We start from the raw sequence: 24,000 nt of genomic DNA on the forward strand, positions 1-24,000 counted from the left end.
AAAAAAAAAAAAAAAAAAAAAAAGGGAATACAGGAGCAGTAGTACTCAAACTGTATTGTGCATGTATTGTGCATTAGAACCACCAGGGGAGTGTGCTAAGACACTAGTTCTGGCCCTAAGGCATAGTGGTTCTGATTCCCTGGGTCTGGGGTGGGGGCAGAAGTTGAAGTTGGCCTTCTAAGTGTCCCTGATGATTCTGATGCAGACAGTGTAAAGACAACCCCTTGAAAAACAAACCTGGAATTGCCTTGGGGTCTTGACAAAGTGCTGATACCTGGTCCCTCCTCCCCACATTCTGAGTTAATTGGCCAAAGATGCAAACTTGGTTTTAGGATCTTTCGGGACTTTCCCAGGTGACCCTCTGTGGATCCTGAGTGGGGAACCATTGTAGGCAGCCTTCCTTGGAAGTGCCTTTGAAGTGGGAACCATGAATGGTTCAGCAGGGAGGACAGTCTAGACCTCAGGAGGTATTTGAGAATCTGGACTAGGGACTGGACACCCATGCTACCCTGAACTCCACTGGACACAGGATCCCAGTCTTGGGACTTTTTCTTCCTCAACCTGTAATAAGACATGTTGAAGCACGTGTTCTATGGGGTCTTATCCCAATCCTAAGCTCACTTAGGAGCTAAACTAAGTGTCCCGAATAGAGCCAGTAATACTTGCAAACATACGTGTCACCCACTGACTCAGAAACCTTCAGTTTGATTCACACACATTTTTTGATGGAATGAACCAATGGATGAATGAATAAACACCTGCAACCTCCCTTCTTGGCCCTGGAAACTGAGTAAAAACCAAAGAGCCAGGTCCCCTGCTCTCATGTCTTTTGGAGGAGACATATCATATAGTAGGCTAGCAGAGTTCACACACATGCACTCACTCTCACACTCACACACAGCATGTGGGTGTGCAGGAGGACAGCACCCCTTCAGTCCACCCACTGTCTTTAGAGTTCAAAATAGGCCTTGGCCCTCACAGCTCCAGAGAATAAAAGCCAGAGCTGAGAAACAAGAAAGGCTAATTCCTAGCACTGGAGTCTCCACGGGCCCAGGCCTGGTGAATTAGGGGCTGCTTCATGAGCTTTCAAGGGTTTTCTGAGTGCACGTGCTATGCAAGGTTCTAGAAAGCTCTCCACCCACGCTTCCTCTGCCTTCTGCACTGGGATGAAAGGGCTGCCCTGCTCTTTCTGTCCATTTCTCTATGCAGTTCCACCTCCTGCCGGGTCGCTAAAGGGCTTGGTTTGGGTGGCTTCTTCCGATCATTCCAATTCCTCAGCTAAGTGCTCCGCACGTTGTTCCAGGGCATAAACCCTTCCCCTTTGGATTTATGTTCACAACGAAACAAGCTCAATTTTAATTTCCTTGTAATCGCTAAATGATTGGAAGAACCACTCCTGCCCTCTGTCTCAAAGCCCTCTCTCCCCTGTCTGGGCTTCCTATCCAACGAGGGGCACAGGGAAATGCTTTGAAGATGAAAGTGAGCCCCGGCCAGGGTGTGTTTCTAGCCAGGTACATCCAGGGGCTGAGCTGGGAACCTCCTTAGAACCCCAGCAGCCCCAGGGCCTTGTGCTCCACTGGAAACATCCCAGCTGTTTCCCCGGCATTCTTTCCCCAAAGGGCCCATTTCAGAGTGCTCAGAAGGCAAACTTCTCACAATGTTGGCCTAGATGGGGTGGGGCGGCAACCTGGCGGAGAGGCCTAACAGCATACTTCACAGCCTCCAGGGCACGGTCTATGTCCGCTCTTTCATTTGGCTGGCACAGGCAGATGCTGAGTCTACCTCAGCTGAGAACGGCTTCCCAGCCAAGGTCTCTGCATCTGGATGCACTCTTCTGCCCAAGCTCTCTGGGCTAACTCTAGCAAATCCCAGGCCTCCAGGCATGGCCAGATCCATGCCAAAGGAGCCAGGCGTTGGACCTGCCTAGCCCTGCCCAACCAAGGCTGGACTCTGCCTGAGACTCAGGCCTGCATTGCCTGGGCGGCCCCAAGGTAGAAGCAGCCCCAGACCCTGCCAGCAGCTCTGTCTAGTTGATTGATTGGCCACTTAGGCCATAAATGAGTCCCATCTACTGAGGGGATGATTCAGGTTATCTCCCAAGGTTTCCAGGGGGTCCTGAGCCCTCTGGTGACCTCTATGATGTTTGTGGTTCATTGCTTTGTGTTTATCTGTTATAGGTGCCACACACTCGCATGCAGGCAGAACCAGGCAGATTAGACGAGTATGCAAAACAGCCATTCTCTCCTGGAGCACATTGTCACTCAACTCTAACCAACTGTGGGCACTACAACCTTTGATTTTCCAAGAAAAGTCTTGGCCGGGCATGGCGGCTCAGGCTTGTAACACAGGGATACCTCATCTCCACAAAAAATTTAAAAGTTAAGCAGGTGTGGTGGCACACAACTGTGGTCTAAGCTACTCGGGAGGCTGAGGCAGGAGGATCGCTTGAGTCCAGGAGTTGAAGGCTGCAGTGAACTATGATCGCACCACTGCACAACTGCCTGGGTGACAGAGTGAGACCCTGTCTCTAAAATAAAGAAAAGAATAAAAGAAAAGTATCATATCTATGAGATATCTGTGTGCAGTATCTTAATTTTTAAATATTGGTACCTATCTCAAAACTTTTCAAACACTGAAGGGTCACAGAGCTCTGTTTTACAGATGGGATCTGGAGCAGGCAGTTATTGTGAAATGTGCAGAAGAGAGCCCTTTGCCCACTAAAGGAAGCAGCCACACACACTGGTAGCCTTCTGCAGGGAAACCTCTCACTATATTTTAAAGAAGTAAGATGTGGGCCCAAACAATGCATTTCTAGAAAGAAGAGTTTTGCTAGAAAAGGCATAATGAAATTAAAAAGCCGCAGTTCATCATTCCAACGGATTAATGAAATTATTGGAACTGCCATACAGTAAGCCAACTTCCCACTGACGTATGGCATAAGACATATATTCAGCTTTAAAATATCATTGATAACCTCTCCCAAGTCACTGTATCATCCATTTTTAGAAATATACGACCAGGTGGTTTAATTAGTTCACGGTACCTATTTTTACATGGTCATGTCTTTTATAATTCTGAGCCTCTACTTTGCTCTTGATATGTAAAAGGAACCCTCACTGTTGCAGTGAGTTATTCTAGAGCTATTTAGAGCAAGTTCCCACCAGCACCTCTCCAAAAATAACAGGTGGATTCATATTATTCTCTTTGGAAACCATTTTAAGGTTTAAGACGTGATTCATGCTTCTAATTTTTTTTTTTTGTTTTTATTTTTTTGCTAAATCTCCAAAAGTGTTTCACTTTTAAGTTGAGCCACTGAGTATTTTCCTGTATTTGCATCCTCAATTTGATATTTATTTAGTCCTTCTCCATGTCTTTACTTAGTTAACACCAGGAGAGATAAATATGGTGGTGTCTTTGCAGCAAAGCTTCAGTACATTAATATAAATTGTACACTAATTCCCCCAAAGCATATATATGTTGTAAACCTGAAGACTTTTCACACAGCTGCTTATTGCTAAACAGTGCCTTGTCCAGAAGGGGACAATCTGTGTCTCTAATTGCTGTCACTGAAGCCCAGATTCATTATGTGACTTTCCCATTAAAATGTGAGCATTAATTTGTATAATGAAATATCACCCACTGCAGTGTTCATTAGCCATGCCCTACTGTATACAGCACATTGTTAGCTACCTAGAAACTGTAGTTAATTTCACTAATGGATATTTCCCTACTTAGTGTTTGGTAGGAAATTTATACTGTAACATTACCTCTTCAACTTTTAAGGAAATTTAAATTCAATCAATTATTTTCAACAAAAGTTTAGGATGTCATTAAGGCAGGAAAAGCAAGGATCGGGAACCGAGGAGGAATAAACCGGGCTTTTAGTTCATCTTGGAAATAGAAAAATGATGGAATTTTAATTCAAAACAAAAAGAAAGACTTATCTTCTTTTGGAGATTTTTTTTTTTTTAATTTTTTCATCATTACTCAGGTGGCTGCTCCCCCACTAATGGCAACAACATGTGCTCTCCTTTTGGAAAAGGAAATGAGAAGAATACCCATTTTAACCGATTCCTTTTTGAAAATGTGTGCAAGGTGCTTTTATATTTACTCAGTGTGTGAAAACAGCCTGGTTACCTTACATAGAAGCATCAAAGGTAAGAGACGTAGACACCAGCCATAAGGCACCTGGACGGGGCCGGCTGAAAGTTCCATTTCTACCCATGTTTATGTATCAGCCGCTGCTCGGGAAGCACTTTGAAGATGAAAGGTGGTTTCCACCGTAGCATGAGAAGTTTATCAACTCTGTCATGCTGGAAGTGATTCCACTCCCACCCACACCCACCCCGTTTCCATCCCAGGAGGTCAGAGCGCCTCCACATGCCACAGTGACCAAGCCTCACCACTCCCCTAACCTTGCTGTGCTAGTGGGGAAACCCAAGCACGTGGGGCCAAGGAAGCCTGGCCTGGGGCCAGTCGGAGGAGGGGGGGTCAAGGAGGAGCCGGGGTGCACAGTACTTCCCTTTTAAATTCCCTGGAGGCTGCGCCAACACCACTTGTGAGTACAAGTCACTTCTTTCCTTCCTGTTGGGTATGGTGTGGACACACACTGTCAAAGAAATGTTGCATTAATTCCCTAAAACAAGCCAGAAATTCACTCAGAAAAGTAAAAAGTAGCAATACAGTGCAGCGGTGAGGAGAATGAGGTTCTGAATTAGGCAGATCTGATTAGAGCTTTTAATCCAATGCTGGGCAACTCCGGAGGGGGATAACTTCACGTCTCTGCCTCTGAGGCTCAGCGCCCTCCCCTGCAGCGGGGCAGGGGATGGAGCCTTGGTAGCTGAGGTGCTGTAGGGATGAAGGAGCGAGTTAATGCGCAGTGTCTAGCACAGTGCCTGCCTGTGGGCGTGGACAGAACGTGGGAACTACCATCACTGTTACTGTGCCGTTACTCCATCCCTGCGGGCTGAGTTCTGTGTTCAGCCAGTTGCTGTCATGCTTTGTAGTCACAAGGCAAGATAATGCCCAGGTCTCCCTCCCTACACCCGACTGGGCGTGCAGTCCTTTGGGGGCTGCAAAGGAGAACTCCCTCCCTTCCACAACCCTCTTTGGTCCTATAGGAAAGGGACAAGAATACAGGTGACGGCCCAGCCAGCATCCAGGGGCTGTGCCGTGAAGACAGCAGCCAGGAGTTGGGGGGTGCCGGGCCTGCCCTTCAGCCCAGTGCTGAGCCCCTCGTGACCGCAGCCTGAGACCCCTGGGAAACCACCACTGACTTCCCTGTGCGGATCCATTCCGACAAAGAGGTTCCCGACTCAGGGCTGGAACATGCGGCACATCAAAACCAGATTAATAAACCACTCGCAGAACTCGAGAGGGGGAAGAAACTAATGAGATTTATTTTTAATTAGTCCCTGAACTTTCATGCCTCCAAGTTTTCACGAGTGAAGTTGCTTATTACATTTCTCTAAAATGGTCATTCCTTGAGACAACAACCCCATCCTGAAAAACCCACACATGGGAGAGCCGCCCTAGGGAACCCAGCCAGGAGTCCCACAGCCATGCAGGAGGTGCTCACCCATCAGGGGGCCAAGCCTCCCCCAGCCTTTCAGGGATCTGTCAGCATCCGCCTGCTTCCTGTGCACACAAAACAGATACATCAGACCCTCCAGAGTACCCCCAGGCACCTGGCTTTCCAAGGTAGGGTGCAGGGAGGGGACGTGGAGGGAAAGAATGGCATGTGCGCATGGAGACCAATCCTGAAATGATTTGCCAACCTCTCAGGAGACTCTGGGGACATGCGCCCTCCCCGTTGCATGTTACAACTAAATGTTTGCTGATGTATCTCTGTGATGGTTAATTTTTGTGTCAATTTGACTGGGCGGCAGGGTGCCCAGATATTTGGTTAAGGATTCTTCTGGGTGTGTCCGTGGGGGCGTTTCTGGATGAGATGAACGTTTGAGTGGGTGGGTTGAGTAAACAAGGTGGCCCTCCCCAATGTGGGTGCACCTTGTCCAGTCCGTTGAAGGCGTGAATAGAACAAAAGGCTGAGCGAGGGGGAGTGCGCTTGCTCTGCCTGGCTGTCTTTCAGCTAGGACATGGGTCTCCTGCATTCCGGCTCAGGCTCAGACTGGAATTTACACCATCAGCTCTTCTGGGTCTCCAGCTCACCAATTACAGATTTTGGATCTTAGGACTTCTCAGCTTCCATAATCACTTGAGCCAATTTCTTATAAATCTCTTGTGTGTTTCTGTGTGTCTCTCTGTGTGTAGCATATCTCCTTCTTTTCTTTCTTTTTTTTTCTTTTCTTTCTTTTCTTTTCTTTCCTTTTATAGAGATGAGGTCTCACTACATGGCCCAGGCTGGTCCTAAACTCCTGGGCTCAAACAATCCTCCCACCCCGGCCTCCCAAAGTACTGGGATTACAGGTATGAGCCACTGTGCCTGGCCATACATACATTTCCTATCGGTGCTGTTTCTCTGGAGAACCCTGACTGATGCAATCTCCTTTCTGAGCCTGCAATAACTGGCTCTGAATTCGAATCACAGACACTGCTGTAGAAGAAAAATTGCCCATACCCAGTGATTGGACCCTAGTCTGCCCAGGGTAATGTTTCCATGAGGAGAGAAGTTCAGCCCTCTCTGGGTCAAGCAGCCATCAACGTCTACACTGCCTGGAGCCAGAGTGAGGCAGCCTCCAGGATCTGATGGCCTTGGGGATTCCCGAGGTCCTGCAGGAGCCTCTCCTTGGTCCCCTGTGGACCTGGCTGAAGCTTAGGGTGCACCAGAAACATCCTAGTGACTCATAGGCTCTCCCGGGCTCCCAGATGTTCAGAGCAACCTGACTGGTGCATCTAGTCAGCACCTCTCCAATAAACAGGTGTAAGGAGAAGAGAAACAGTAATTGAGTTAATGCAGTGGGGAGAAAAAGGAGAGAGGTTTTATCCATTGATGTTACATGATTGAGACTTCCAATAAAGATGCAGTCGGACAGAAAAAATACAGAGAAGGTGCCACCTCATATCCCAATTAAAAATATATTTATTACACGTTGAGTTTTAAAATGTGCTCCTACAGGTCCATTGTTTAAAAACTTCAAAAAGATGGCATTTTGGAGCACATGTATTTTTGTTTCATAATGAGACTGCTGTCCTCTGGCCGTGTCATTTAGAAATACAGAAACTGTATGGTATTTGGAGCAAGGAGAGACACCGGGGCCAAAAGAGAAGGCAGTCAGGGCCTCTCACCAACTTGAGTCCCACATGAAATCACTTATTAACAAATACGTTGATTTTGATTTTTAATTACTTGTGTAATCTACACTTTTACATTGTCATAATAGATGTTTATTTGGGTGATTTATAACATATAACACTTTCTGTTCTATTCAAATGCACAAGTGTAAGCATTTTCCAGCTTCTTTGTTCTTAGATAAAAAGGAAATTGATCTTTATCTGGTTACCATTCTGCCTGTTACACAAGGCAAATGCTGCTTCCGAGGGGTGGTGGAGGTGGTGTGATGTTTCCATGGCTTCTTTCATTTTCTCTCTGATTCTAGGAAGTTTCCAGAATGCCTCTGCCCATGGCCCTATCTTGTCTCTCTCAATGTCTCTAAAGACTATGCCGAGGTTTGTGAAGCAGTTCAGAAACTTTAGTCTTTCTCAAGCTTGAAAACTGCGAAGAGCAGTAACCATTTGCTTTCTCCCAGATTTCCCCAGAACTTCCGTCAGCCTTGGCCCTAAGTTGCCTGGAAATATTCTGTGGAGTGTCTACTCTTACGTCCAGGGAAGCTGTCGGGGCTTGGGGCGACACGGTTAGCGAAGCCCCTTGTTGAGAGGCACCGCCATTCCTCACTGACTCTTACACTCTGCAAGGCCGACCTCACCCATGGAGAGCCACCACCTGGCTGGAAAACGTGGTCCAGTGTTCTGTATCGACATGAAATACACAAGACAAGCCTGGCCTGGTTTCCACACTCCTGCAGACAGCTTAAGGGTGAGTGCCCTATGGACCACCGCCCGTATCCTGGCAGTCTGCAGGTCCCCGCCCCACCCAACCACCACCACAACCCTGGCTCCAATCTGGGGAGGAAAATGGACATTAGCATCATCTGAGAAAACCACATGTCTGGGCTGACTGCCTTCGAGCCTGGTCACTTTCACCAGTTGACGCAGGAATGCCTGGGTCAGCAAATATTTTCTGAGTGCCTACATGGGTCAGGCTCTGTTCTAGGCTGGGGATGCAGCTGGACAAACAGACACAGCCTTTGCTCTCAAGGAGTTCACATTCTAGTGCATGGAGAGAAACAACAACGAAATACAAAGACATGGTGTGTCAGATGCTGTGAGCACTATGGAGAGGTGACACAGGGAAGGAAAGGGGTCTAGAAAGTCCTGGTGGGGTGGGGGTGCACCGCCACGTGGGTGGGCCTCATAGAGAAGAGGGCATCAGAGCCAGACCCTGAAGGGGAAGCAGCAAGCCATGAAAGTATCTGGCAGAGAAGTTCAAAGGGCAAAGACCCTGAGATCAGAATGCAAGGCCCCCTCCCTAAACTCCCGGGAAGAAGATCTTCCACTTTGTCTATGCCCAAGAAACCAGCGCTTGCAGCCTGACTGCCAGGCCGTAGTTTCTGATGGGTTCCTGTGTTCCCTGGGGAAGGGACCACTTTCCCTACAGCCCTTGACTCCTCCGTGCCACCTTGAACAATGCAGGGAAGACAGGAGGAGTCACTCACTTATTTGAGCATTTCTTCTGTCATTCAATCTTTCAAATAAATTCATCTGCCCCAATTGGGTGTAAGGTGCCCTTGCAGACCCTGGGGTTATAGAAATGAGAGCAATTCAAAAGATGGACAATATTGCCACCTGTGCAAATCTTAGACACTGCTTGGTGGGAGACAAATAAGTGATGAACCCCAACAGGGTTATTTCCGAAACTGTTAAGTTTATAAAGAAGATAATGCTGTTTTAGGTGGGGTAGTCAGGGTCAGCCTCTCTGATTAGATCCCAGTGAAGCTAAGTCTCCAGGGATCACCTGGAGGAAGATTCCAGGTGGAGGGAGGGGCAGAAACACAGGTCCTGCAGCTGGAACAGGCATTCTGCATTGGAGGAACGGGAGGAAGGCAGACGCTGTTTCAGAAAGGTGCCAGGGATGAAGAAGGGGGCAGGATGGGGCCAGGGGCAAGGCATGGGCAGGTGGCATGAGGCCATTTGGGAGAGTAGTGGGACCTGGAGGACCGTTTTAAAAGACACCTCTTTGGCCTGAGATGACTCCAAGGTAGGCATGCAGGATGAGCAAGGCCAGTGACTCAGCCCATGGCCGTCTGTGCCCATCTGTCCTCAGGCTTCCCTCAGTGTCAGGGAGATTTGTGGGGACCAGGTGAGGCTCCAGGTGAGGGGTTTCTTGTCTCCCCCAACGCGATGCCCACACGGCCCACATGCACTCAATATTCCTGTGCAACCCACAGCCTTATTGATTCCTTGGGAAATAAACCACAATTATTTTTGAAAATAGATGGCATATTTGTCTAGCCTCTGAAGCAGCTCATACTCCAATAGATAAAGTGTCAGGAGGAAAATCAAAGAAAATGGAAGTGTCCATATCTCCGATAGATTTTTTGTTTTTATATTGGCAATGTGCAAGCAACAAGCAGAAAAGCTAAAAAGGACGATGACTGAGGGACACAGAGAACTCCCTGTTGCCAGCCAGTCCTCGGCCGGTATGATGCCGAGACATGAGAAACCGCCAAAGGGGTGCAGCAGCCACTTGCCCCCCTTTGCCTAAGAGCATCTCAATTTCTCCTTTGAGGAGACACAGGGAAGAGTCACTTTTCCTCCACGCCACATGGAGTGATGGAGATTGACTCCAGCTGCCCTGTCCCAGGTCTGGGCAAGCAACGCAGGCCGGCCTAAGCCTATTCTACCTGGCTGCTTGGGGAAGTGGCTTCACTCCCTTCTACACTTAGGAAGGTTTGAGCTGAGACCCCATCACTGACACCTGGGAGACTGGTTCATACAGGGGCGTGGGGAGGAACCCCTTGAATACAGCAGAAGGAAACCATTAGCAAAATGCCCTAGAGGCTCAGACGTGACCCAGTTATCCCAGGCTGGGACCACCCGAGTCTACATTTACGAGTCCCTGCGTCATTTGCGAGATGAATGTTAGTTAAGGGATGAATCAGGAAATGAGGGCTGCTTATGATCCACACAGTGGCGGCTAGACAAGCCCAGGGAGAACCTTCCAGACTTAGTGACCCACACAGTTGTGGACCTGGGCCAGAAAGCAGGCAGGACGGGGGCCTCCTCCTCCTCCTCTGGGCTGTGCCCCTGGATGCACTCAGACTTCTCACCTGTGTGTATCCTCAGGTGCACCTTAAGGTGATGGGATGTCCGGAAAGTTTTCCCACAGTACGGGCAGTCCTTCATGGCCGAGCCCAGGCTTCTGTCGCGAAGCAGCGCCGGTTGCTGGACGCCGGCGGATCTCCCAGCCTCCTCGCCAATGTCTGCAGCGAAGGAGAAACGTTCTCACATCACTTCAGCACATGTCAGGAGTTGTTCGCACCAAAACTGCTAACACCACACAAAGTTAAACATGTCAATACTACACCTGTCTATTTCATTCTTTAAATCTGACAGAATGCTGACAATTCATGTATTTTCTTGTTATTCTCTTAAATTATTTCATCTTTCCTATCATCATTTTAAGCAGCATATGGTACCTTTATATTGAACTGAATTAAACAAGAAAAGAAACAGCTGTGTCAGCAGCTGGTTTGATTTCTTCTTTTGCTTAGTTCCTATTAAATATTTTTTTTCAAAAGTTTAAAAATGTTGGTGTTTGTTGAATCTGATTAATTTATAATATGGACTCACTGTAGAGTTCACTATGAGACTGAAATCATATTTGCATTATAGCAAGCAACAAATTAAAAAAAATGTGTGTCAGCTGAGTCCCTAAGACATGCAGACATATGGCTATTTTGGGACAGGAAAGAAAATTATCCAAAACTGATCATTTCTTCCTTGTAGAGTCTTGTATCCATCACTGGCTGGTGTAATCTCATGAAAGGGAGAAGAAAAAGTATGGAAATGTGATTCCACAATTAGCCCATGATAAACATATAGTGACATATTCAAAGTCATATGCAGAGACTCAGCTGCAAAACTCCCATAAACTTACAGCACTGCAGACACATCTTTTTGCAGTGACTTGAGAACTTCCTCTGTCAAGTATCGATACAAATTTTCCTTCCTGCTGTTATTTGTTATGTAACCCAAACCATTAGAAAACGGAATAAAATTTACATATGGCTGCCTTCTGCAAAGAAATTGTGGGACATAATAGTAAATAAAACTGGCAAAATGTCTAGTGGTTGGAGGATATGTTATTGCAACCCCCAAGGCCTGACATCACACTACCAAAGAGATGACAATTGGGAACTCAAGGAGGAGAAGCAAGAGAACCTTCTCTGGGCTCACTTTTCTTCCACAGTCGTGGACCTCCCTACAGAGCAGGAGTCTGAAGGCCTGGCCCAGAATCTAAGCTCCTGAGGATAGTGGGGTCCTCACCGTAGCTTCCAGCCCACCCTCTAGGCCTCACGGTAAATCCCACGAGGAGAACAAGGGAACATTCTGGGGTAATGAGATCTGCGAGTTCTGCAGAGATTAATAAATAAGATCTGTGCCTTCCAAGCAATGGAAAATGCAAACTCTTTTTACGTCTCAACGTCTGTTCCTGGTGTTCTCTGCTAACAGCCAAAAAAGGGACAGACTTGTAGACCATGAGAAAGATGAAGGCCAACACATTCAATTCTTTTTATGTTTTTTTTGAGACAGCATCTCATTTTGTCACCCAGGCTGGAGTGCAGTGGCACAATCATAGCTCACTGCAACCTCAAACTCCTGGGCACAAGTGATCCTCCTGCTTCAGCTTCCCAAGTAGCTGGGATTACAGGTGCAGGCCACCATGCCTCGTTAAGTTTCTATTTTTTGTACAGACAGGGTCTTGCTTTGTTGCCCAGGCTGGTCTTGAACTCCTGGCCTCAAGCAATCTTTCCATCTCAGCCTCCCAAAGAGCTAGGATTATAGGCATGAGCCACTACACCAGGTCTCACACATTTAATTCTTATTTGAGTATTGACTCTAAGCAACTGTGGAAACCCTTGGCTTGGAGCATTCTCTCTGCAGTTGGATTGTGTACGACCATATCATCACCTGGGCAAAGTTATTTATATTTGAAATCTCACTTCAATCTTATTCTCCCCAACTCTTCTAACCATCACTGGAGAGCTATTCAAAGGGTATAATTACCTAGCTTTTTTTCTTATAATTTTGCACAAGTAGGAAGTTAGGCTCATCCACATCTAGAACTCAAAGTCACTCCACCAAGCCCTAGATTGTGGTTGCCCAAATAAATGTGGAAAGGCCCCCAAAGACGGCTGATTGATCAGGGCAAACAGGCACAAGAGAGTGTTGCAAAGTCACCATCAGACAAATGCTCTACATACAGTCACAGTGGCTCTATGTCCTGCAGGTTGAGTCTACCAGGAGCAGCTGCCAGAGGGAGTGATGACCAGATGTCATTTCCAGCCAACCACACCCTAGCTTTAGACAGCGGGAAGGCCATCTCCTTCTACCCCTCTCCCACTCCCACACACCCCAACCCTGAGCATGCTGCATTTGCCCTCCCGGCCTCCCTCAGCTTCCCTTTTGCTGGGATCATGAAGGTCAGTTTCAAACAATGATGAGCCTGATTAAAATTCTGCCCAAGTGCTCCTGGCAACATAGTCGAGATAGCCAATTTAAGTTAGGAGGCCAATCACTGTTGATTGGAATTATAAGCAGGACTTAGGTGTCCTGGATGTTGGCTTCAGGATGCAGGTAGGCAGGGGCAGGTTTCAGAAGTGTAATTCTTGGGCCGGGCACAGTGGCTCATGTCTGTAATTCCAACACTTTGGGAGGCTGAGACAGGTGGATCATTTGAGATCAGGAGTTCAAGACTAGCCTGGCCAACAGGGTGAAACCCCGTCCCTACTAAATAGACAAAAGCTAGTCAGGTGGTCGTCGTACGTGTCTGTAATCCCAGCTACTCGGGAGGCTGAAGCAGGAGAATCGCTTGAGCCTGGGAGCTTGGGAGGTTGTGATGGGCTGAGATTGCACCACTATACTCCAGCCTGGGCAACAAACAAACAAAAAATGTGTAATTCCTGCAGAGTCGCCTGTGGCATGATCTGGACCTTCCCTAAAGCTTCTTCCAGAGGAGTCCGCCAGAGAGCAGTAGCAAGGAACCGCTATGGAATAAAGCTGCAGGAGAATGTCCTCATGTTCTCACTTACAAGGGGGAACTAAGCACTGGGTACCCATGGACACAAAGGTGGGGACAATAGACACTGGAGGCCAGGTGTGGTGGTACACACCTGTAATCCCAGCACTTTGGGACGCTGAGGTGGGCAGATCACTTGAGATCAGGAGTTCCAGACCAGCCTGGGCAACATGGCAAAACCATGGCAAAACTAAAAATACAAAAATTAGCTGGGTGTGGTGGTGCATGCCTGTAGTCCCAGCTATTGGGGAGGCTGAGGCACAAGAATCACTTGAACCTGGGAGGTCAAGGCTGCAGTGAGCCGGGATCACGCCACTGCATTCCAGCCTGGGTGACACAGCAAGATCCTATCTCAAAAAATATATATGGACACTGGGGATTCCAAAGGCAGGGGAGGTAGGGAGGGGGGCAAGGTTGAAAAATTGCCTATTGACCACTGTGCTTACTACTTGCACAGCGAGATCATTAGAAGCTCAAACCTCAGCATCACGCAATATACTCGTGCCACACACCTGCACATGTACCCCCTGAATCTTCCAAAAAAAAAAAAAATCACAAAAAAAAAGACACTGCAGGGGAAATGAGGGAGGGCATATTTCTCCTGGAGCTTTTGGGAAGGACTTGCCCAGGCCACATTACAGATAAAAATAGCAATACGGCCGCTCTGCACTGTGAACATTTTGCAGAACATGAGGATGAGCCCTGCCTCATTATACATCACTCTAAGTGACGGCCTGTATCTGTTTTCCTTTTATCTTTCTATCTTGGATATGTGTGGCCCAATAAAAAGAATAAATTTGTAAGATAAACAGTTTTCTTTGCAGATTTAAGAGTCTAATTTTTACTTCACAAAGAAAAGGGTTTTTTTTTTTTTTTTTTTTTTTTTTTCGTTTTTTTTTTTTTTTGAGACTGAGTTTTGGAGGGCCAGAAGGCCTATGGCGTTTACGCTTAGACTAATCCTTCTGGAAAATCATGCTGAGAGGAGATGAAGGGCAATTGTGGGTGGTCCCAGGAAGTGTCCAGAGAGGCTGAAAGCCAAGCACAGTGAAGGCTGGGGGGCGAGTGCTGGTGGGACACCCGCAGGGCACTGTGTGTGAGCTGCAGCCTGTGCCAGGATGGGTGCTAGTGAGGATGTGTGTGCTGAACTCGGCCCAGCCCCAGCAAGAGCCCAAGAGTGTCGTTCAGAGGGGAAGGTGCGGCTGCTCTCGAATTCCTTCTCTACCCCGAGTATAAAAGCACTGGCATCTGCCCCTCTGCAAACTGCAGGACGGAGTCCCATCGCTTTGCCTGGCACCCCATACCGTCAGGTGGAGAAAGCAGTCACTGGTTTATGTTGCAGACAGACCAGCCCTTCCCCAGACACTCCAGGAAGCAGGCAGTAGAAAGACAGAGGTATTGGCTGGGCATGGTGGCTCACATCTGTAATCCCAGCAATTCTGGAGGCCAAGGCCAGTGGATCATCTGAGGTCAGGAGTTTGAGACCAGACTGGCCAACATGGTAAAACGCCGTTTCTACTACAAATACAAAAATTAGCCAGGCGTGGTGGTGCGCGCCTGTAATCCCAGGTACTCAGGAGGCTGAGGCAGAAGAATCGCTTGAACCTGGGAGGCAGAGGATGAAGTGAGCCGAGATCATACTGCTGCACTCCAGCCTGGGGGACAAGAGCAAAACTCCATCTCAAAAACAAAAACAAAAACAAAAACAAAAAACAAAAAAGAGAGAGAGGTATTACAAATATTGCATCTGTGATCCTTTGTTAAACCTTTCATGCATTGGTTTGAGATTTATTTTTTTTTTAATTTTCTTTTCCTTCCCTCCTATCCGACACTTTCTCTAATGTGCTGGGTAGACTGAAGGCAGACATGTGGACAGAGGTCAGCCTCAACTCTGCCATCTGTTCCTCCCTGCTCATCTGTGAAAGGACAGACCCCTGCCAGCTCCTAGAGACTGAGATGTCCCTAGAGGGGACCTTTGGCTGCAGGCGGGGAGGCCCTCTCTTTCCTAACGCACCCTCAGCGTGGGTGTGCTCTGGGCTCCCACATGATGGAGAAACAGCTGAGAAACAGCTCCTGTGACCCCTGTTTATTTTCTTGACCCCACTGAAAAATATGGGATTATTTCTTCAGAAGTGGGTGCCTTGCAGGGGTACAACAAATAATATTCCAGACAGACACAGGCCATATTTGCAACCCTCCTAGACTGTAGCCAAGAGCAAATGCGTTGAAATAGGCATCAAAAGCTCTGCCAGCTTTCTCCTCTGCCCATGCCTACAAGCTGAAAGTGACTTGCTAAAGAAAAAGGAAGTGGATCCAAGTTTTTTAAAGGTATGTTACCAGGAACAAGGAGACATCACGCAACAGACCTTCCTAATTTTGTCTTCTCAAGGTCAGCAATGTTGTCTACATGCCCATTTGCTTGTTCTTATCCTCCGAGTCTACGGCAAGGTTGGCCTCGATCAAGGTGACATGAAGATGCATGCTTTCCCTAAGTATTCAGAGGAGGGGGTGTGGGCTGAAGGAGTTGGGGAGATCAAAATGGCCAGGGATCATTTTTGAATCCTCATCATCCACTGGACCACAAAGTGGCAGTACCAGTTAGACAAAGAAACAGATGCTTAGAAAGACAAACAACTTCTCAAAAGTTAAAGCCCCAATACTTAGAAAACACTGTCACCAGCTGCCTGAAACTGCCCCTGAGGTTGGCTATCTTGCTGTATACAAACATGATTTGAATGGATGGGTGCCTCAACACACATTTAACCTTATTTATGTATAATATCTTTGGGATATTAAAACTTTTTTATAAAATGATTTTGTACTTGAAGGGCAGATATCCCCCTAGATTCTCTCTAAACACTGAACTTCTTTGTATAATAAAACAGCCTTGTTTTCCAAAAATGCTGACTCAGGCGTTAGGAGGCAGAATCTTTTCCTCCCAGGTCCCTAATATCCAACTGTTCCAAGCAAGTCCCTTCACCCCTCCCCTTGCCCTTGGTTCCCAACTGACCCTCAAGGACTAGACCTCTGGGTCCCGCCATGCTGAAAGAGTTCCAAGCCTATCCCAGGCTGTCTCTGCCCACTGCCTTTTTTTTTTTTTTTTTTTTTTGACCTCTCATTCTCCCCGCTGACCTCACCCTACAGCCAAAGAAGATACGACGTTGGGTCTTAAAGAGGCAAGAAGAAATGACTGTAAAAAGGACAGCAAATGGTTGCTAACTAGTCCCTGGACCCCTACGTATCCCAACTTCTCTTACACTAAGCTGACGACGGGTGGTCAGGTTTGGCCAACAGATGAAGGAAGTGAAGAGAGAGTGTGCCTGCACCTCCTCTGCCCCTCCTTCTGGGCCACAGTGACCTTGCAATGGAAGGATTGAGGCAACAGAATCACAAAATAGAGGGCACCTGGGTCACTGAGTCACCAGATGAATGACAGCTGACCCACATCACACTTTGTATGAATGAGAAATAAATCTTGGTTATATTAAGCCATGGAGATTTTGGGGGTAGCCATTATGAGAAAAGGTCAGAAATTGACTAAGAAGAGTCAATCCTCTACTGGTGAAGTCTCCCAGGTTTATATCCAGTCTTCCAGGGAGTCCAATTAACTCACAGAATGAGAGGGAGAAGCCAGAGATAGAGACCAAAAGAGGCAGAGTGAGAGGACAAAGAGAAAGGAAAAAGTGGCTTCTTCTTATATTGCACATGGATTCTTGGTTCTCACTTCATCCCAACTCACTGGCAGTCTTACCCTTCAGATGCCCAGAAGTACATTTTAGAAAGACTTCCATTAAAAAAAAAATTATAACGATGATGCTGTTGGCAATGATGGTGGTGATGGTGAGGTCTAAGCCATGACTGGAGAGTTACCCCAGCAACCACGCATGGGTAAGGTGACTAACTCTGTGAACAACTTGGCGCTTACTACGTTTATGGCATAAAATGCCATGATATTTTAATTTCTATGGAGCTTCTAGTATAACAGTAAATACATTTTCCCAGATGAGTTGTCAGTTAACTCTGCAAGTGTACCTTGTGCAAAGAACGTCTCAAAATCGCAGTTCTCACTTCATTAATGAAGGAAAAAAAACATTTGTGGAGTCTAAGGGTTGAAGAAGCAGTTCAGTGGGACAACAACAACAAAAAGTCACACCTTTCTTAACATCCTTGCCCACGTGTACCAGGGCTTGAAGATCTTTTCAGGAGCAAGACAATACCAACACCTTGGGGAACGTCCAAAGGAATGTATGGCTACTCATAAAAGCTTACCACTTCCCTTATTTTGAAAACTTCAATAGACTCAAATAAAGCAATCATGGCTGGCCCTTCAATTTTTTTAATTATTTTAAATTAATGGTATGCGTGAAAATTGTAACATTACTGTAAACAATTCTACCTAACTCTTGGAAGACATAACGCATGCCTCGGGTCAGTATCAATCTGGTGTCTCTGGTTGCATCAGAGTCCTCAACTTTATGATGGCCAAATATAGTCATGTTAAACAGTTAAGTATTCTTATGGATTGGTGAACGTATTTGTTTAAATAAGGAGCTATTTTAGAAAACAATGTCCACTTGTGAGGAGGCAAAAGGCAGCTTGCTCTTGGGTTATTGCGCACGGGGTCGGGATTGGACCTCACTGGTGAGCCCTGGGACACGTGAGACAGAGAGGTGGCATGTTTTCCATGTTGCCATGTCTCACCCTCTACCCAAACTCAAAACTGGGCAGAGCTCCATTTGCTGGTGGCAAGAGAGGATTTCTGGAACTGGGGGAATCAGGTCGTCAAAAGGCTAATTTCTTAAAAAACAAAACAAAACAAAAAAAAACTGGGAGGCTCAGTATGGTGGCTCATACCTGTAATCCTAGCACTTTAGGAGGCTGAGGCAGGCAGATCACAAGGTCAGGAGTTCGAGACCAGCCTGGCCAATATGGTGAAACCCCGTCTCTACTAAAAATACAAAAATTAGCTGGGTGTGGTGGCGGGCGCCTATAGTCCCAGCTACTCTGGAGGCTGAGGTAGGAGAATAGCTTGAACCCAGGAGGCAGAGTTTGCAGTGAGCCGAGTTCACACCACTGCACTCCAGCCTGGGTGACAGAGTGAGAATCCGTCTCAAAAAAAGAAAAAGGGAAATATATAAGACACTAGGATTTCAAATAGCTTCTCTAAGGCAACATTTTGATGAGTTAAGTGAAAATGAATCAGAAACACATGGATTACATTTTCTTTAAAATATACCAAGGCTTCAAGATCAGGAACTGTGGGCCAAATGTGTTTCTGGTTTTCTCAAGCCCTGAGCCCGTTCTTAATTTCGGTGGAGTCTGTGAAACTCCCTGCTGGGGACTGGGCCACCCATGGGGTCTCTGCCCTCTGGCACCATGTGATGCTGCTGTGACAACATCCCCTGTCATCCGCAGACCGCCACATCTTGCCAAGGCTCCAAGGGGTGGCTATGGGCTGGCCGTGGGCAGGTGCTCTCAGTCCCCAGGCTAGAGACTGCAACCCTGGATGCAGCAGGCAGGGTTTGATTCACAGAATCGACCTGGGACAAGCCATCAGGTGTGACATGTCTCTCTGGGCTCTGCACACCTGTCTCTTCTCTCTGGGACAGGGACAGTGGGCTGGAGCCCACCCCAGAGACCATTAGTGTGGATCAGTGCTGAGCAGGGTCACCTAAGAACCTGGCCTTGGTGAGAAGACCCAGGTAGGAGAATGAGTCTGAAAGATTCAGGCCAGGCCGCTACTGTCTCCTGGGAACAGCCTCTGGTTGTGGGCAGGGCAGGGACCAGCTACTCATTTCATTGAGGTTTATTATTTTTAGAATAACCTCCACCTCTGTCTCAAGATGTCCAGGTGGCCTCCCTACTGCTCTAACCTCATCCCAACTCTCCAACTGCACTCCAGCCCTCACCTTTCTGTTCTCCTCCAAGGCTGGTTCCCAAATTTCTGTTCTCCTCCGAGGCTAGGTCCCTTCTCCAGTAAGGCTTCGCTCCTGCTTCCCCTCCCCCTGGAATTCTTTTTCCCTAGAATTCTCTTCAGAGTTTTATGTAAAAGTCACCTCTCTGAGAGAGATTGTCTCTGATAGCACTGTTGGAAGGAATCTCCCAACCCCCAGTTCTCAGCCCATGTCACAGTCCACGTCGCCCTTTGCAGACAGTTAGCTGACCTGTGTATTAAACTGCTCACTGCCTGTCTCCTTCCTAGAATACCAGCTCCAGGAGAACAGGGACCAGGCACTATGGCTTCCCGTGACATCTCCAGGATGCGGGAGGTCCTCAGCTCATAGCAGGTGCTTTATAAATACGTTTTTCAACAAATAAAAGCACTAGGGAAGGCAAGCAAGTTGGAATTCAGATATTAAGACCAGTTCTTGACTGTGAGAGGAAAGCTATTTGAGCAGCTGGAGGGGAGAAATAGTCCAGGGCACCGTCAAAACATCGGAAGTGCTCCAGAGTGCTCAGCGCATGCAGGGGCTGGAGTTGGATGACTGCAGTGTGGGGAGACCTGGGGATGTTCAGAGGGGCTTCCTGGAGGAAGGGGCCTCAGGGTGTCACCCAGTTCTCCCTCCATCCAGGTGGAAGGAACCACAAACACACAATTATAATCAGCAAGGCCACAAGTGAGCTCCTTAGAAAACAAAAGTGTGAGGCCCCTTTCCCCGTTTCATTTACTCAATTCCTGGTTAAAAACGAAGATCTGACTATCATAAGGAGAAACGACTTCACATAAGCATAAAGAGATATTCACCCATAGAAGAGCATAGTGAAACAGATATTTTTAATGTAATCTATGATCCAGTTACTATTATAATTATAATAAAATATGTGTTATGCCTTTGTTTTTTTTAATTTAAATTAAGTACTCCTTTCTTTAAACAAAAAATGAAGAAAATTATAGTATAAGCCTCTACTTTCAGTAAAGCATAAATTCCCAAAAGATGTCTATGTAATTTATTTTCTCAAGAAAGAAAAAAAAAAACACTATAGCTTTTAAGATCCTCTTAAGATAATTTACAGCCCCTCCTGTTTGGGTGGGGGCGGGGGAGGGGAGAAGATGGAAGATCTGACTCCAGGAATTCTCACCTAAATGACACCAGGAACAAGCTGGACCGATCTTTTTTAAAATGCATTTGGTCAGTCGCTATAACTTGTGGAGTTGAGTTTTCTCCTGGGAATTGAGCACATTGAAAGGAGAAGGGATGATTTGGAGATAACGCCTCCCCTAGAGACGTGTCTTGCCATATTCTCTTTTAAACAAAGAAGACATCTTGAGCACCTTGCAATATCTTTCATTTAATAGTTGGCAGAAGGCAAGTCCCTGATGAACGCTGGCCTGTGTCTTTCTCTTTAACCAGCCAAGTGATCCAAGCTTTTAATATAGCCGTTCCAATTATTGTAAAAGTCATCTAGTACCTTATAACCACAAATATTGACAGTTTATTGCACAACACATTCCTGACATTTGAAGGTCACACCATACATAATACATACTCTTTTATAAAAGTGTCTGCAACAAAGAGATACATGATAAACAATTACCTCTCCCAGCCTGTACGCATGTACAGTTTGGGGCTGACTTGAGGTTGCACGAGAGACACACACACCATTTTAAATAATCTATTAGGGCGGCATGGAGGCATTTGTGATGGATAATTATGAAATGGCTTGTGTGCATGCCGCCGTCGGATTGGCTGGCCAGGGCATGGGGCAGGGGCAGTGCCCCTCGGTGGAGTGCATGTCACAATGCCTCTGTACCACGGAGAACACAGCCTCACTTCACAACCGAATTTTGCCCCAAAGCCACTAAGCGTAACAGACTCACAAATACGTTCTTGTTTCTCATATTGAAAGAAACTTTAAAAATCCACCAGGCCCAGTTGGGATGCCTCCTTAGCCTACAGTGGTCCCTCAGAGAAGCATTGACCACACCTGTGGTCACACAGCCACATCACCTCTCCCTGGGGCTGTGGCATCCAGAGACCCTTGGCACCCCAGCCCTGACTTCAGCCCAGCACAAGGGAAGGGTGCCTGACTGCCAGGTGCAGGCATTAAAAAAAAAAAAAAAAAAAGATTAGAGTCTGAAAAGAGTTCCACAAATCTCCGCTGAAACTGAGAGTACCCAGGAATCTCTGGAGGAAGCATTCTGAGAGGGAAGCCACTGTAACTGTCCCTATCTCCAAGGGCTTCTCCATCTTGTCCCCATTTGTCCTTCCAGAGCTAAATCTGACAGACAGGTTCAGAAGACAGAGTAAGCGGAGAGGTTTTGCAGTCCAAAAGCCTTCAGGTCAAAACCAAGTTCCCCAGGTCTTAGGCGTGTAATCCTGGGCAAATTACATAACCTCTCTGAGGCTTGGTTTCCTTATCTGCAAAACAGGAATAGTCACAGGAATTCATGTCTCAAAGGACTGTAGAGACTAAGATATATAAATCACTTAGCATGGTGCCTGATGGAGGTTATGCTCCAATTAATAGTGGCTTTCAACATGAATATTGCCAGAGCAACGTGTCATATGTAAAGATGGTATGGGGAAGGGGCAGACCTGTGGTTTTAGCTCCAGGACTAGCCTCCTGGGTAGCAGCTTTCAGTGTTTGTGTCCCTGGCTGTCCCCCACTCCCCTCACCACCAATCCCAAGCCAGCTCCAAGCTATGGAATCAGACACATACAAAGTGGCAGCATGAGGGGACATGTTCCTTCCCTGAAAAGTCCAGGTTGGGGCAGCTCCTCCAAAGCTCTAAAATCCCAGGCAATCCTCCCAAGTTAACAGTGAAAAACAATTCAGGCTGCAACTGAGCTTCGCATAGATGACAATCTTTAATCACAGATGAAGCGGCAGGTCGTTAGAATCTGCACCAAACTCCCTTCCAGATGATACTAATGGCTGCGGTTTAAAATCTATATATATATGTGCATGTATAAACACACACATATATATTTAGAACCATATTAAAATAAATAATCAACAAATCCTTAAGATAATCAAAAGCCCCTCCAAGAATAATTGTATTTGGATTTCCAGAACGAACATCTCAAAATTTAAGACAGGGGACCAAAATGATTTCTACAAGGATGACGTGTTTATTAGCACTAAATCCCAGGAAAGGGGGCTTCCTTAGAAAGAACACGTTTTTGCATCTGAAAAGCATGCCGATTAGGATGTGTGTGTTCCTTTAAGAAGTTATTCTGTTTTAGAGGGTCGCATGTAGGATAGGGCTCCACGTGATCAGGAGGTTGCTATGGTAAATATGCATTTTTTATTGAAGAGTAAACAGTGGCAGAAAACAAGTGTCAATTGCCAGCTCTGAAGTTACTGCCATTTTTGAGCTGCACTGACTTATCTAGCCCTTGTCGTTTGAGAACATATCAGACGAACACAATCCTTGGATCAATTTAAAAATTTTTTTTTGAATAAAGGCTGAACCCTTCAATATCTTGTAGTCATAAATACTTCAGTTGAGATGAAAATTAGCTATACATATAATATATATATTTCCAGTTCTGCCGATCAGGCACAGGCACATGGATCTTTCTGGAGATCTGTTCCCAGCTGGTGGAATTCCAAAGGACAAAACCTTCAGCCTTGGCTCAGGCCACAGGGCAGAGGAGCCAAGGAGACAGCTGAGGCCACTCCACTGTCCATTGTCTTGGTACCTGCAGACCAACGGAAGCCCCGGGCGCTGCCCTGCGAATGGCCCTCCCGGTCCAGTGTTCGTGTCCTTGGCAGGTGTCCCAGGCTGCTTGAAGGGCAGTGTACTTTACCCAATACAACTGTGACACTTTTAGCTAAGTTTTCACTGTGTTTCCCCTTGTAGAGACTGAGAGGAGTGTGAATTTATTCTTGGTAGGTCCTGAGAGGCAACTTTGTTTTCCTCTGATATATCCACATGGGTGACCTTTCTTGATTATAAGTCAGGCCACGTCACTCCCAGTTATCACTGCGGTTAGCACCTGGTCCCATCTCAGTGGCCCCCAACTGGCTTCTCTGCCTAGATACAGAGCTTGAATTTTGTTCTTCTTTGACACCAGCTTTCCTTCTAGCCTGTGAAGTGCAAAGGACAAGGGCTGACGTTCCTCCTCCTCCATACCTTGCGCGTGACTGGTGTCCAGCCAATATTCACCCCAAATGGGGTGAATAAATGAATGCATGAATAAATGAACTGACCTAGCTCCAGGACTAGCCTCCTGGGTAGCAGCTTCCAGGAGGAAGGTCAAGTTTGCTTGTCCTTCTTGTGATCACAGACGAAAGTATCAAGTCTGGCAAATTCTCTATGGGAACTTCCCGAAGTCTGGGAATCCCATAGACTAGTCCAAAGAAATTCGGACCAGAGACAAGGATCCCAAGATGAGTGTGTCCTCCAACAAGCCCCCCGGAAGAAGCAGGCAAGAATAGCAGCCTCTGCTTTTTGGGGAAGGGGAGCAGCAGGTAGCTGAGCAAAGTGTCCCCACAGCCCCCAGGCATGTGCAGAGATGGCCCAATCCTCCTCAACACAGGGAGACACACAGGTCACTTTTAATGCTGCCTGAACAGGCTTGCCTGGGCATTCGAGCACCTCAAAACACCAAGGGACTCCAGGAGCCAAGTCTGAGTCTAAACTCTGCTAGCACTGGCTCTGTGGTCCTGAGCAAAGCGCCAAAGCTTCATGAGCTTTCATTTCCTTGTTGGTAAAGTTGGATCACCAGAGAATG

General features: G+C 46.9%; 1 protein-coding gene across 1 annotated transcript in view; it reads right to left on the bottom strand.

Annotated features, from left to right (window-relative positions):
- The window catches only part of ZNF536 (zinc finger protein 536), a 195,736-nt gene that overhangs the window by 13,019 nt on the left and 158,717 nt on the right, over positions 1–24,000 (bottom strand). The window contains exon 3 of the mRNA XM_011995257.1: positions 10,350–10,502. Within this exon, the coding sequence (XP_011850647.1) occupies positions 10,350–10,502 (153 nt within the window). The remainder of the gene's footprint in view (positions 1–10,349; positions 10,503–24,000) is intronic.

The sequence above is a fragment of the Mandrillus leucophaeus genome, unplaced genomic scaffold, assembly GCF_000951045.1.
Source record: "Mandrillus leucophaeus isolate KB7577 unplaced genomic scaffold, Mleu.le_1.0 Scaffold48, whole genome shotgun sequence".
NCBI lineage: Eukaryota > Metazoa > Chordata > Mammalia > Primates > Cercopithecidae > Mandrillus > Mandrillus leucophaeus.